Raw genomic sequence first — 15204 nt, forward strand, 5'->3', positions numbered from 1 at the left:
GCTTGGGTGCTATGGATAGCATAAGGACATCCGTGCTACGGCCTCAAAAACATATCTTATAAATTACAAACTTTTATTTAAGTAGCTCAATAAATTGGTTATATAATAAGCTCGTAGAATACTAATTTTTACTATTTTTGAAACTTTTTTAATCATTTTTTATGATTTATGAAAGATGGACTGAAAACGATTCTTTTTTATGATATACTTCAATATGTATCCGTAATCCACATCGGAAAATAATAAAAAGATACGGATATGGTTTGAATATGTTTTTACCACTGCCCGATCCGTTTGCACCCCTACCCCATGGGCCGTGGAATTCTCATCCCCTGAGGTTACCGGACTGGAGTACAATTAAATTGGATGGTCCAAAATTAGAATTTTTAACTTGACACGAATCTCAAAACACAAATAATACTGCCCCCTCTGTTATCCTGAACAGGCACCGATTGATATTAAATCTGGGCCGTCCATTTCAATTTTGTTGAGTCAAGTACCTCGGAGGATACGGCCGTGGCAAGTTGGAACTAGTGGATATGTACTGGATATGTTCAATTTTAATAGGGTACGTAATTGGGAAGTAGAAACTCTTTATAATAAGGCATGAGAAATCCTAGACAGTATTGAATTCCTCTCCATTTTTAATTCTTTCCGTGATTTTCTCCCTCCCTTCAATGTCCAATTCCTGAGAGAGAGAGACGAGCGCGCACACAACGAGACTGAAGAGAGATGGTGAGAGGGGTTCTCTCTAGGCTTAGTTCCAGTTATGGCGCCTTTCTGTCAGCTTCTTCCTCTCTTGCACTTCTCAGCAACGGCAAACAGTGTCCCCTCTCTCTTCCTTCCTCATTTAAGGTTCCTCTCTCGTCTCCTGGTTCTCGTTGCCAATTGAAATCTGTTTGGTTATGAAGTTCTCTGTCGATCTTAATTGGTCGTTAGTTTCTGTATTTGTCATGATTAATTATTCTCGTTCTTACCTGAAGACAGACGTGGCAAGGGATCAATTTCATAACATAAGTATTGAATTCATTTACTGATTAATATTAGGATCAATTACATAATTGTTAGATTTTTTTTTTTTTTGAATAAAGGCCTGAACAGCCCAGCTATATTACTCTAGAACTGATTTTTACAACTTACCCTCTGTATCTGAAAAAAAAAAAAAAACATTTATAAGCCCCTTGAAAGTTCTACAAAAACCCTGCTGGTATTACCTATTTTTGCTTCAGCCACACACACAACTTTTTTGTCACCCAGATTGCATCACAAGCATCAGTGTACCAGAAAAACTCAACATCCTAACCCTTAATACCAGAATTCACATCAAGATGCTGACAAACTCAGATTGGTACCACACATTGGTACACCACAATCTGAGAGCACAATAAGTAAAAAAAAAGCACAAAAATCTTCAACCGTATAACAACCAGCAAACGACAATTTTGCAAAACAACAAAAACAGGCATCAGCAACTCATCAATCATCAGTAAGCATTGGAACCACTGGTACCATTCCACAATCAAAGTCTTCAATCAGCTGAGGTCTAAGAGGAGATAGGCACTGCAAAGGGATCATGTCTAGGTCTGTAGGCAACCACTTGCCAAGATGTTGTGAAACCTTTTCCTTCATATTTCCTGACCAGTATTGAACAATAGCGCATATAGCTATAATCAGATTTCTATTAGATTGTAATTTTGAGTCTCTAAAACATATGGCGTTTCTCATTGTCTAAATGAACAAACAAATAGCACTCACTATTGTTAGAAAAATCTGACATTTGTCAAGGGGCATAATTGTTAGAAATTGAGCAAGGAACCAGTTTATCTGTTAACTGATATACCAGGATTGTAATATGCTTTTAGTAGGGATCACTATTTGGTTTTATTACCAATATGTTCTTTTGATCAGTACCCTGATACTTTGAAGGGCTTCTATGAAGTGGATATTTCACAAAAACTTTGAAATCTTCAATGCTAATTTTAAAATTGCAAAAACAATAAACCTTGATTTTTTTTTTCTCTAGACTAACTAAATCCTTGAATCGACAACATTGGTGATCTTCTTGTCTTTTCCTTTGCAAATTCCTTTAGGTAGAGAGTCATTTTGGTTTGTTGTGGTCGCTTTCCCATTTATCTACTGGGTCAACAATGTGCAAAGCATACTTCTCCAAGAAAGCTTTGTAAGTACTATATGTTTCACACTTTCACTGATTGCTTTGAAGAACTTTTGGGACCATGCAATTGAATTTTTACAATAATGTCTTGAAAATAGGCACAACAGTATAAAGAATCATGAAGAGGCATGATTACTTTCACCTTGCTATAATTGGTTTAGTATTTTAATTTCTTCGAAAATTGAACCTACATGGGTAAATGCAACAATTTGAGGGTTAAAGTATTGAACTTTCTTTAATCAAGCTTAATATAACCCTTGACAAAATGAGGTTTACAAAGTCAAACTGAGCTTAGTATCCAGTACCTGAATCTGTCAACACCCAGATCACTGAGGTCTTTTGGTGAAAATTGGTGCATTTGACAGAGAGGCTTCAGAGGTAGTTGATATAGACTGGGATGGGCTTGGATTTGGTCTGGTACAAACCGACTTTATGTATATTATGCAGTCTTCTTCTGACGGGACATTTAATAAAGGTGAATTGTTGCCTTTCGGGCCAATCCAGTTGAATCCTTCTGCTGCAGTCTTAAATTATGGGCAGGTTAGTTGTGTGCTTAATCTTGATTCAGCTTTTTTATGAGATATATCAGGACAAAAGCATATATATTCACTTGGTTAACATGAATTACTGAAACTATACTGCCAACAGTTTGTCCATTTAGGTTTAATAACCAAAAGGTACCACAGTTCTCAGTCCTTAAAAGCTATAGCTATAAAAGATTTCCTTTCTAGATTGATACGTGCTTTTGTTTCTTTCCTTTATTTATTTTTCTGGACAGGGATTGTTTGAAGGTCTGAAAGCATATAGGAAAGAAGATGGGTCGATATTGCTCTTTCGCCCAGAAGAGAATGCCTTACGGATGATAGCAGGTGCAGAACGAATTTGTATGCCTGCACCAACAGTGGAGCAGTTTGTGGATGCTGTAAAACAAACTGTTCTGGCAAATAAACGATGGGTAAGTTATATTCCTGAAGTAGTAATGCCAAGTCCAGAGCATGTCAGTTTCTGTTTTTTTAACTGAATACATGACTTGCCCTAAATTATCTTATGATATCCATTTCAGTCCATTAAAAGTGTTGCTTTGAATTTTTTGATCAGAAAAGTTAGGTGTGGCTTATTGCTTGTTGCCACATTTACTAGTGCACAAATAACAATGTTAATGGGCCAAATGAGAACATCTCAACTAATACAGCCACTACAGAAATCATGTGAATTTTAAGGACCCAGGATTGGAGCCACATGGCCCCCCCTGGTCCAAAATACAAATCATAAATATGCTTCTTTTAATATGATTTTTCAGAAAAAATGCAAAAATATGTTTTAGTTCATAATTAATTGCAAAATTGTGCTCCACCTCCACAAGGACCACAAGTGTACTTGGCACCTTGTAGTATATTTAACTTCGTTTTTGGATAATGTTCAGATACCGCCTACAGGAAAGGGTTCACTGTATATTAGGCCATTGCTTGTGGGAAGTGGGCCCGTTCTTAGTCTTGTGCCGGCTTCTGAGTACATTTTTATGATTTATGTCTCTCCTGTTGGAAACTACTTTAAGGTTGGTTTTTATACAATTCTTTGGTACTTTTCTGTTAGCATATAAATAAAGGTCATATTGGTTTGAGTTTCCATAGAAACTGGCTTTACCAGTACTTACACCTGCTTGTAATATACCAAAATTTGCATTAAGATTGAATTAACTAGAACTTGCCACTAACCAACAGCTACACAAGAAAACCATAACTAAGCTCTCCATTTATTGCAGTTTATCTAAAATTAACTTGTGAACTCTGCAATTTAGTATTGGTCAAGTGAAGAACACAGATAGGAAAAAAAATAGCCGGGAACATGATCAATGTTTTATGGATGAAATGATCATATGATTGAATGCTAGCAACCCTGATCAGATGTGAGAGAATTTCAATACATTTATTGTTGTTCTTTCAGGAAGGTTTAGCTCCAATAAATCTGATAGTTGAAAAAGAATTCCATAGGGCTGCACCTGGTGGAACTGGAGGGATAAAGACTATCGGAAACTATGCCTCAGTAATGCAATTCTTACACCACCTTGAATTATAAATTATTTTTCAACTGCTACTATATTTTTAATTAATTCGGTAAGCTAAGCTTTTCCTCTATATTTTTTATGGTATTTTTTTATTCTTTCAGTGTGATTAAATGTCAACCCAAAGGGTATAGATATATATACATGTGTTAAATTTTAACTTGAACAGAATTGAAGCTTATTAATGATGTTAACATAACACAGATTCAGTGAAGAAAATTACATGTGAACAAATATAAGTGAAAGAGATGAGTAGAAAGGACCTAAAGAAATAGTTATAAAAATAATAAAGTTGAAGAACAAAAATTAATTAATAATTTCAGCATGAGTCAATGTCTTAATTGTTTTCTTCAACACTGCAAATACCTATACAGATATACTAGAAGGCAAAAGTTTGTTGGGTTATGTTATCACCCAAACCTTTTATCTCTGTTGAGATTCTTAAAATGCAATTACGACGGTGTGGTAATAGGATAATCTCATGTAACTATAGGTACTGAAGGCACAAAAAATGGCCAAGGAGAAAGGCTATTCTGATGTTTTATATTTGGACTCAGTTCATAAAAAGTACCTAGAAGAAGTGTCTTCCTGTAATGTGTTTGTTGTCAAGGTATGGTGCTACTCCTTGTTTGAATTTTGTATGCATTTTATTGGATTTTTTTATCATTTGTTTGTCTCCATTTGTTTTTAAGTTGTTATCCTTCCTTTCCAGGGCACAAGTTGTGTTTAAATATGATATTTCAGTCATAAAGAGCTAGTATAGAGATTGCAATTTGGGCTTGATTTCTTGGATTCTATCTGTTAGTGACTATGGATTATATAGTCTTCTGGTTGCTGTATCATACTAATTCTGTTAGTTCATAATGCGCATGAGTGGTGCAAGAATCAGGGATTAGTTCAGAGTCTAACACCAATTTCAGCTTCAAGTCAAGCAGAAAAATCCCATTTCATAATTTCCAAGTGCTGGTTGGGGTGCGGGTGGGGGTGGGTTCAATTTCTGGTTGACTTGACAGCTCAAGGCCAACTGACCTGTGTTTTCACCTGATTAGCTGGTGGTTTAAATGTAATTTATCAACCTAAAATGGAGCAGGTCATTTCCCAACCAGATCTATCTACCTAATGATTCTATGGCGCCATTGAAGCTGGTCCAATCCAGGGTTTAGCTGTTGACTTGTGAACATTGGGTCTGGTGCCACCCGACCTGTTATTATTGCGAGCCTGCTAAATACTATTTTTATGCATGATTCCCGATATAGATCTAATGGATGTACCTAAATCAAGCCATAAAAACCACTTGCCAAGGTCCAAGTAGGAAATAGGACTTTGAAATTTCCTATTAAGGCTTGATTTTGCATAATTATCGTCTTGTTAGTAATGCTGACAACTTTATTTTATTAGGATAATGTCATTTCAACACCAGCTGCAAAAGGAACAATATTACCGGGCATCACGCGCAAGAGTATAATAGATGTTGCTAGGAGCAAAGGCTATCAGGTTGCAAATTTTCTTCTGAAACACACTATTTAATGATAGTATTTAGTAGACGCCGGATCTGAGTGGCATGGTACGGTATCCCAAGCAAGCTTTGATACATACTGATATTTGGCTATAAATTGAATCTATGCCTCCAAATTAGTCTCAATTCTCAATGATGCAATGAAGCGTATCTATACTTGATCATGCAATTGGACCTCAGTGGTGTTACCTGCTTTACATTTTACATTATTTTTCTACTTGATGTCTTCCTTTAGGTTGAGGAGCGAGTTGTTTCAGTAGAAGAACTACTTGAGGCTGATGAAGTATTTTGCACAGGAACAGCTGTTGTTATTTCCCCAGTGGGAAGCATCACATACCTTGGCAAAAGGTAACTGCTTTATTAAGTTCTCAGTGCGGCTTTTTCTCAAGCTTTAGTTCAACTCATTTTGTACTGAAGTTCGATAAGAAAGACAAAGAAGGACAAACAAAAGATAAAGATAAGCAATTATTCAGGCTTGTAGTAGTATTATTTTTGGCAGCACTCGCTACTCAAAAGGTCATGTTTCTGATTGATACAGTAATAAATAACTTTATCAGCAGAGGATTTATTTCTGTACGACGCTGTATGTTCTGTTGCCTCTTTGGTCTTGCTAATCAGTGCCCTTGCACTCATGCCTCAACATATCCTCTTGTGCTTTGTATACCATTTTAATAATAAACCTTTCGTCAGCTGAAACTTGATACTTAAAGCACAGATGGGGTTTCTGGGTTAATTTCTGCTATTTAAATATATGAACATTGTAACTGCAGTTGTTTCTTTAAGAGACAGGTAGCATTTTTTTTGTCTTTTGTAACTAATTTCTCTTTTATCTAATAGCACTTGTCCCTTTTATCACCCTGTATAAATCCTTTTACCAGGGCATTTCTCTGGAGGTGAAGCCAGTTGTAGTCATTTTTGGGACATTACCTGTTTGCTAACACCATCCCTCTTTGTTGCAGAATCGAATATGGAAATAAAGGTGTAGGTGTGGTGTCTCAAGAGCTCTATTCTTCGCTCACAAGGCTCCAAATGGGTCTCGTACAAGATACCATGGGCTGGACCGTACAATTAAAATAGGAAGCTTTTTTATTTTTATATTTATTTTTAAAATAAAATAGCAAGCTTAAAGACCCTGAAATCCTGAAAATGTTCTTTGCATAATGTAAGGCCAATTTGAAAATTTCAAAGAATATTCATGTTCTAACAAAATTTCAAGAATCAAGAAAAATATGGGTGGTGTTGTTCCCCTCAAGACGATTCAAAGCAGCTATACCACCCTTATTTGTACTATAAAATAAAATTTAAGTAGCTATATCTTGCAGAATGGGAAGTAATTGGTCCATGTGTCCTCTAAAACATTCCTTGCCAATTTCCTAGTGTTGGCCTCTCCGTAAATTGTAGAGAACGGGTAGTTTGTGCTTATTACGATGGCAAATTGCATATTTATCATTTTTCAGATTCCTCAGTGAATTATCTCTGGTTTGGTTCTATGAAGATTCTCCTTTTTTATTTTTGGGAAAAGTTTAGGAGATGATCCTTGAGATAAATAAAGATTTGTATATAGTTAGTTAACATTTTTTTTAAGATAAATGGTGGAACGTTTGTTCAATATCTATAAGAATTTTTTTATTCGGATTTTGAATATTTAACCTTTAATATGAAGAATATTAAATATTTTTACTCTCTCTGTGTACTTGTCAATAGCTAAAAATTTGATTAAGTGTTTAAGAACTCAATATCTATTTGTGTCTTTTTAGATCATATACCCTATTGATATGTTTGCTTAATAATTTTTTGAGTAAACCTAATCAGGTATAGGCATGCGAACGGTTGAATTATAATTGGTCTTGATCTATTTTATGGACACTAATAACTTGCATGCTATCAAAGTTGACTTGTACTTCAAAATACAAATTTATAAATTAAAATTACAATTATATTCTATGATTTTTTTTTTTTAAAAAGTGGAGATTCCACATGTTTTATTATGAAACCTCTTACAAAAGCAGAGTCTGAAATATTAAACTACACAAAAATTCTAAACTGGAAGTAGAAACATCTAAGAATTATACAAAACACCTATTAAACTAAAGCAATTAAGATGTGCACTTCGAATCACAATACTCGTAGAACTAGAAACTTCATTAGAAGAATCATTGAGGCCAACAACTGCATCAATAGCATCATACTCGGTCCTATCATGCAAATAGCCAGAAAAGTCCGACCCCTCTAAACCATGAAAACGTCCTCATCTGAATTCTTCATAGAGCTTTCTCTATCCTGAGTGTTTGTATCTGAGAATATTATCAAAGGACCTGCCTGATCAAATTTAATAATCTTAGAAGCTCGTCTATCAAATTTATTATAAATTGAATTGACGACCAGAAGAATTCTCAAAATACACAAATTTCCCAGAGGATTTATGTAAACTATAATTAGTGTGGGAAAAATGACACGGTGGAGCCAAATTCGTCACAAAACGGTACAGCACGTGTTACTGTTCCGTGCTGTGATCACTCCTTGACATTTTAGTCACGGCACGCGAAAGATCAGGTCACGGCATGGCACGGCACGTAATCACGCGAGTCACGTGTAATTAGGACCGTTAGGTCTTAATTAAATGGTGAATCTTGAAGAAACTAACTTAAATTATGAAAAAATAGTTAAATGTGAGAAATATAACCAGTTACATTTGGACACGGCACGTGAATAGTTACAGCACGCGAGTCATAGCGTGACTCATGTGCCGTGATCATCTCTTGACATTTTGGTCACGACACGGCATGTGTCACTATTTACTTGGTCACGGCACGACATGGCACAAAGTCAAAGTCACGGCGTGTTAGTCACAGTATGGCACAGCACGTTTTTTTCACTTTAACTATAATGAACAAAATCTCTGTGTATAAAATTTTGATTCCCAAATTTTGACATACGTGGTAGCGGGTACCAAAAATAGGGGTTCCGTATCCCCCCGTTACCGGTGCAATTAATAAAAATGGACGGTCCACATTAATTCTATCCAAGCTAAATTCAATCCGGTAGCTGTTGAGGCTATAGGGGGGTCTGCTTTGAGATTCGTGTCAAGTGAAATGAATGGTCCATATTCACCACTTGCACCTCAGGTACCTGGGGTGATGTAGATTCAAAAATAGAATGGTCCTCAATATGTAAAGAGGAGGAATTCACTTACATTCTTTTTTGGTGACACTGGATTACACTCTATATTTTTCAAGTCCAAACAGTCGATCCAAACCGTTCAACATGATGGATTTATTAAAATGTGCTTGCACATCAAATTTTACATTTTTTTTGAATTTTTTTACTATATTTATTAAGATGGGTACAAAAATTTAATGGTCTGAAAACAACGACTTGTAAAATACTTAATAAATAGTAAAAAAAATTAAAAAAAAATGTAAAATTTGATCTGCAAGCACATTTTAATATATCCACTATGTTGAACGGTTTGAATCGACTGTTTGGACTTTGAATACTTTGAAAATGTAGAGTGTAATTCGATGTCACCAAAAAAGAACGTAGATGATCTCTCATATATAAATCCATCGTTTGCGAAAAATTATTTTATACATATATTGGTGAAAGTATTTATCATTTTTTGCTACTCTTATACGGACAGCTTATCGGAATAATGAACTTTTCAGTCCAATAATTATTTTGTTCAAAGTTGTCACTAGGTGAACTTTTGCGCACGAAAAATATATTTTACAATGACAATAATACGACTCAACATTTATCGAAATTAAAGCATAATTTTGTTCTATAATTTAAATATAACCGTACGTTAAATTTAATGCAACTTAAAATATAACTGATCATTCTTTAAGCAATTTAAAAATCAAGGGCTCAATTTTATGTGTACTTGATTGGATTTCAAAATTGAGCCGAATTTTATACGGCCAATTATTTACATATAATATAATATAAATTTAAATTCAGTTGTTACGTTCATCAATATATCTCATTTTATAGTTAGTAATATAGGAGTACAGAAAAATTTTAGGAAAAATTTATCAATATATTTTTGTAGTTATTAATATGGGAGTACCATTTTTTTATTAATAGGTATGCATTGAACATAATTTTAGGACAATGCTTATTATAATCCATAACGCACAGTGATTGTAGAGAAATATTTTACACAAAATTTGTTTAATATGCACTGGATCTTAATACATCTTGGCCATTTGATTTTAAATAGAGCTAATTTGGCCACAGTCTATAATTCAGAGGCCCTTCAATATTAGTGTGGTTTTAATCCGCACGGATATTAAAGCATATCGAATGGTTCAAATGCATTAACTCAAAAAAGAAGATACGAATTCTTGTGTGCTGACGTGCTGTTGTCTTCCTCGCGTACTGTTGATGTTACTTTTCCTTTTTAAATTTATTAAACTAGGATAGTTTGAAGGCCTGCTCTCTCATCGATCTTGGGCTAACCTTAAAGCATTGGGCCGTCAGTCCTAAAATTCAAATTTTTTGCTTATAAATATCCTCCATCCCCCCCCGCTCCGACGCCCAGTAGCTCACTCAGGCTTCTTCCCCTCTCCAGTCTCTACTCTCTATCGCTTGATCTCCTCCTCTGAACAACCAAACCTCCTTAGTCGAAGCTTCGAGATCTGATCTGGCGTAAGGGATTGAGTCAATAACTCAACCACTACTACTCCCTGTGCCTGAGATGAAGCTCAGGATCAACAAGGCGTGCGATCTGAGCTCCATCTCCGTCCTTCCACCCAGGTTTCGTATTTTTTCCCTTTCTAATATCAGTTTTAAGCTAGCTTTCTGTTTTCTGGTACTTCTGAACTGATTTTTTAATTTAGAAGAACGGGAAGTATGATGTCTAGTCAAGGGGCATCACAGCGGAGATCTCAATCTCAGCAATCCTTCTCTCAAACGACATCACAATCTCAGCTCTCCCAGTTTGATGAGAGTTTGATTTGTGATCAGGTAAAGTAGTTGAGTGGATCACTTATCATTTTTTTTTATTCATCAAGTGATTGTGAGCTGGTAATTGCCTTCTGAAAGCCCTCATCATTCTTGTGCCTCCATTGCATTTAAATCTTGAATTGTTTCTGAAAAATCAAATTCTCCTCCAACATGAAATTATGTGATTTCTGTCACTTTTGTTGCTTTATGTAAAAAGTACACTCAGCCTAGGATAACATGTCACATTTTTACTATTAATCAGAATTCTTGTGCTTCCAAGTCATATATTTTGTCAATCGTTCTCACTGTTTCTCTGTTTCAACTTTTAGTAAGTTAATAATAACTTACTCTTTCAATAGCAACTATATGTTCAGAATAATCCGGTAAAGATCAGCAAGGCTGTTACTAATTTGTGTGAAATTATAATTTGTACTTAACCTGATAATACCAAACCTCCTTTGGATCATTACTATTAGAATTTGTGTGAAATTTATAATTTTCTTTTCAGTTCATATAGTGCATTTTTCTCCTTTTGGGATGGGCATTGGAGTTGCTTAATTTATCTGTTGCTCTTGATAATCCAACTATCATTAGATTCTTGTGCTTATATTGTCTTTGGATAGAGACTTGGCTCAAATGATAGCTCTTCAAAGACAGTCCCTCTTTTGCCTTCGACAAGCTCAGGTATCAGAGATGAATCTCAGATGCAGCTTTCAAGGGTAGCTCCCAACACTGTGCCTCGATGGAATTCATCCTCTGCTCGAGATGTTAGATGTAAGTCTTGTTATAAGTGTCACTTAATGTTAGTCCCAGTTGTGCAAGGCCAATGATTGCTTGTACTGGTACATACTGTTAGTGGCCATTGCTATTCTTTTAACTATACAGTACAGAATTTACAGTAGTCTTGTTACGGAAGTTGAATGTGGGGAAGTCTGAACTAGAGAATGGGGCATGGGTTGGAGGTATCTTTATTTATGTTTTCCTCTTTTCATTTCTTTTTCCTTTTCCCTGAGGCAAAAATGGGGCAAGGGTTGGGGCGAAGTGCATTATTGAAATCCACGGGCTTACTGCAGTGCTGTGAGCCCTGTCTCTCTAAGGAGAGGCGCAGGTTTGACTCCCGAGAAAGGCATTTGAAAGATTCCAGGGTACCGGGGCCCTTTAATAAAAAAAATAGCTGCTATTCTCAAGTTACAATTTTTGGAGTTTTGTACTTCTAAAATTGTGAAACAGGCCAGGCCAGTGAAGAGATAGATCAAAGGTTGCGGCATTTGGAAACTCTGCTAAGCAGAATGGGGATGATTATAGATTCCGTCCAGAGTGATGTCATGCAAATAAGCAGAGCTGTGAAGGAAGTATTACTTGAGAGTAATTTTTCTTTGATGATTTCTTTGTGGTTACGAGTACTTTTGCAAAATAAACACCTGATATTGTACAAAAATACAAGTAACTCATGAAGCTCTTTCTTGTCATGTTTACCATTTCAGCTGATGGGATTCGGCAAAAGATGATTACCACCGAGAATTCGCTTCAGCAGATTGTGAGTATTTGTTTATGTTGCTTTATTCCAGAAGATCTCCATGTTGAATTGGTACCAGCAAGAAACCCAGATTGGGTTTGAAGATATTAAAACGACTTGAGTTCTTCCTTTCTCTTATTGTTTTATGTTTCTTGTTTGATTTTCAATTTCACAAATGTGCTTAGCTTAGGCTTCACTGAACCTTGAATATGTTATTCTGGTCTAACTAAATAAGTACAGTAAATGAGGTATGCAAGTGCTTGATAAAATACATTTTTCTACCTATTGACTGGATATGATGTCTCACAATAAGATTTATCAATCATTTCCTTAACAGCTGAAGGGTGAAGAAAATGTGAAGGAATTTTTTGACGGAAGCCTTAAGAACATTTCTTCCGAATTGACTAAGAACTCGAATTCCAACAAACTGAACGAGATATCATCTCAAATCTCATCCATTCCAGATCAGATCTTAGCCAATTTTTCGAAACTACATAGTCAGATTGTTAGGCTCTTTTCCAGGGAGACTGAGGTAAGCACTTAGTTATACTCTACAGTCTTTTATTGGGGAGAAAACATTATTACTTTGGTTATGTATTTGGAGGTTGTGAGCTTTCGCCTTTTAATGGTATAGATTAAAGTGGAGGTTAGTAGAATTTACAAAATGGAGCGCTTAACGGTATAGATTAAATGGATGTAGCATCTTCAGGCTTTTCCCATTGATCTTCTACCTACAATTTGAGTTGATCCTGACAATGATGTTTAGTTGAGGAATAAAAATGGTTAGTCAGATTACTGATCTTTTACAAAATGATTCGTATCAGTCTATTGAAATATACTTAACATCATGCAGATTATAGTGAGTAACGTCAAATCTTTCAGCTCGAGGCACAGAAACCCAAACCAATCTCCAATAGTATGTTTCCTCATTTGCAGCTATAATTCCTTCGGTATTTACTAGATGTAGTCTTTTTGCTAATTTGTCTATTCTCATTTGCAGAGTCGAACAGGTGATGATTCATCTCTGGTAAAGGTTGTCAAGCCAGTGAGAAAACTGTATGTTTCTGTACTTCATATTATTTATTTGTAAAATGTGAAATTAATCAAGTTTGCAACTACTTCTGATAAATGCTCGCACTGGTCATTGTTGATTTCATGGTATCAGTTCTCAGTATTTGAGACAAGACAACCCTTGACCCTCAACAATTGTACAATGCAGCCTTTATTTACCCTTAATGTGCAATTGAACCTACTAAACCTCAATTACACAATTATCATTCAACATTCCAAATTTCTCATCAAATTGCTCTCATTTATTAAATGAAACACAAAGCTGGCAAAAAAGAAATGTGTTATATGTTAATGAAAAAACTAGTTGTACCCTGTTATGCACCGCATACCAGTTTATCACTCTGCACATACTGGTAAGGAATTGATCTGGAATTTTGATTTTCATTGTGTTTTAATCAATACAACCAGCTAGCAACTTGCTTGCTTGTATCTCTCCATACCTTGTCAATTTTATTTTCTAAATTTCTGATCTTTATACTTGCTAGGTCAGACACAAATCTAGTAGAACCCATTTCAAGGCCTCCAGCTATGAACATAGAAGCGGATAAAGTGAAATTACTTCAGCCAAAGCCGACTAGCATTCATCAGAATACACGACCTAAAATGGAAGAGACTTCTGTGAGACAAAAGGTGAATGCACTATTTTCTTTTGTAGAGTATTACTTGCATCGAGATATTTTTTTATACATAAGTAGTGTAGGTTTTTATTACATGAGAGTACATCATGCATGCTTTTGGGTTGTAACTGGGTTTTGCATTCCCTTCTTTACTAGGTTTTGTTGGGACTGTTAGCAGTCTGTATTAGATACAAGTTTACTATTTTATTATCATTGCTATGTTTTGTTGACTGATTTTCTGTTTAACTTCAAACGGGAGTCCATTGTCCGTGGGACATAATGACACCTATGTGACTTCTATGATACCAAATTCCATTGAATTAAAAGTTTATTGCACAATGAAAACTGTTGGGACATAATTGGGGAGTTCCTTAATTGACACTTAGTTGGGATTAGTTTAGTTTTTTTAAAAATAAGAAAATTCAGGAGACTAGCTACTTTTCCTGAATCGGTCGTGATGTATGGTTGTGGTTTGCACATGTGCATGTTGGTGCAAATGCCGTGAACTAGTTGATTCAAATTTTCATATGAGCTTGTTGATCTTGTACTGTTTAGTTATGTGTTCAGCGTCTTACATGAATCTCTGTTGTAATTTCAGAAAAATAATATCATAAACCTGGACTCAGATGAGGAGAATGACATATCTGCTTCTGCTTCATGCGTTATTCTGAAGAAGGAAACGGGTAAGAATTCAATACTTTGCACATGAATTTTTTCGCTTTTGAGTTTCATACATCTTTGACATGGATTTGGCAATGTATTCTGGTAAGAATTTGTTGAAAATTTAATCATACTTTTCTTTGCACTTGTTCAGAAGATATGATAATGAGTACAATGAACCGTTGTAGCTGTCTTTTGTAGCCTAATCTAATTGTAATGTATTTATGTACCTCATAATAACATAGCAAAACCTACATGTATAAGAAGTATGATTTGTTTTATTTCTTTGTCCTAAAAAATTTCTTCTGACAGATGACAAGGAGAGCTACTGGATGAAGGAAGCCAAGGAAGATTCCTTGAGAATTCTTAGGGAAGCACGTAAGAGGAAGAGAAGACAGATGCGCAATTCCGTTAGGCATGATGCCTAACCCCCACCCACCCCCTCCTCTATAAGGGTTCTAAATGGCATCTGACATTGTTTAACAACCATTTACATCTTTGATTTTGAATCACAAACTACAGTCAAAGGTACATGGGCACAGGCCGAAGGACCAGCTGTAGTTTGTATAGGATCAATACCAATTGAATTTGATTTTCTGTGTAGGATTTTCTTTCTTTATTAAGTTCTGGTTAGTGGTTACA

The 15204-nt window shown here is 35.4% G+C and overlaps 2 protein-coding genes across 2 annotated transcripts; both read left to right on the forward strand.

Annotated features, from left to right (window-relative positions):
* Positions 1-669: 669 nt before the first annotated feature.
* Positions 670-6956, forward strand: LOC144551561 (branched-chain amino acid aminotransferase 2, chloroplastic-like). The gene is made up of 10 exons (XM_078299584.1): positions 670-855; positions 2091-2179; positions 2539-2713; positions 2952-3128; positions 3597-3728; positions 4118-4216; positions 4729-4845; positions 5634-5729; positions 5987-6099; positions 6711-6956. The coding sequence occupies exons 1-10, from the start codon at positions 733-735 to the stop codon at positions 6826-6828; spliced, it is 1239 nt and encodes a 412-aa protein (XP_078155710.1). The 5' UTR covers positions 670-732; the 3' UTR covers positions 6829-6956.
* Positions 6957-10305: 3349 nt separating this feature from the next.
* PRD3 (putative recombination initiation defects 3) lies at positions 10306-14990 on the forward strand. Its single transcript, XM_078299359.1, has 11 exons — positions 10306-10509; positions 10593-10719; positions 11322-11472; positions 11929-12063; positions 12183-12235; positions 12552-12746; positions 13068-13130; positions 13215-13270; positions 13771-13915; positions 14501-14585; positions 14875-14990. Exons 1-11 carry the CDS (start codon positions 10451-10453, stop codon positions 14988-14990), a joined length of 1185 nt encoding a protein of 394 aa, XP_078155485.1. The 5' UTR covers positions 10306-10450.
* The last annotated feature ends 214 nt before the right edge of the window (positions 14991-15204 follow it).

This window comes from Carex rostrata, chromosome 3, assembly GCF_964058835.1.
Source record: "Carex rostrata chromosome 3, lpCarRost1.2, whole genome shotgun sequence".
In the NCBI taxonomy this organism is placed as follows: Eukaryota; Viridiplantae; Streptophyta; class Magnoliopsida; order Poales; family Cyperaceae; genus Carex; species Carex rostrata.

Excerpts from the sequence above, each read along its gene's own strand:
- LOC144551561 (XM_078299584.1), top strand. The coding sequence starts at position 733 with ATGGTGAGAGGGGTTCTCTCTAGGCTTAGTTCCAGTTATGGCGCCTTT. Across the intron at positions 856-2,090 it reads CTCTTCCTTCCTCATTTAAG|GTAGAGAGTCATTTTGGTTT; the intron begins GTTCCTCTCTCG and ends AAATTCCTTTAG. Across the intron at positions 4,846-5,633 it reads GTAATGTGTTTGTTGTCAAG|GATAATGTCATTTCAACACC; the intron begins GTATGGTGCTAC and ends TTATTTTATTAG.
- PRD3 (XM_078299359.1), top strand. The coding sequence starts at position 10,451 with ATGAAGCTCAGGATCAACAAGGCGTGCGATCTGAGCTCCATCTCCGTC. Across the intron at positions 10,720-11,321 it reads AGAGTTTGATTTGTGATCAG|AGACTTGGCTCAAATGATAG; the intron begins GTAAAGTAGTTG and ends GTCTTTGGATAG. Across the intron at positions 14,586-14,874 it reads TATTCTGAAGAAGGAAACGG|ATGACAAGGAGAGCTACTGG; the intron begins GTAAGAATTCAA and ends TTCTTCTGACAG.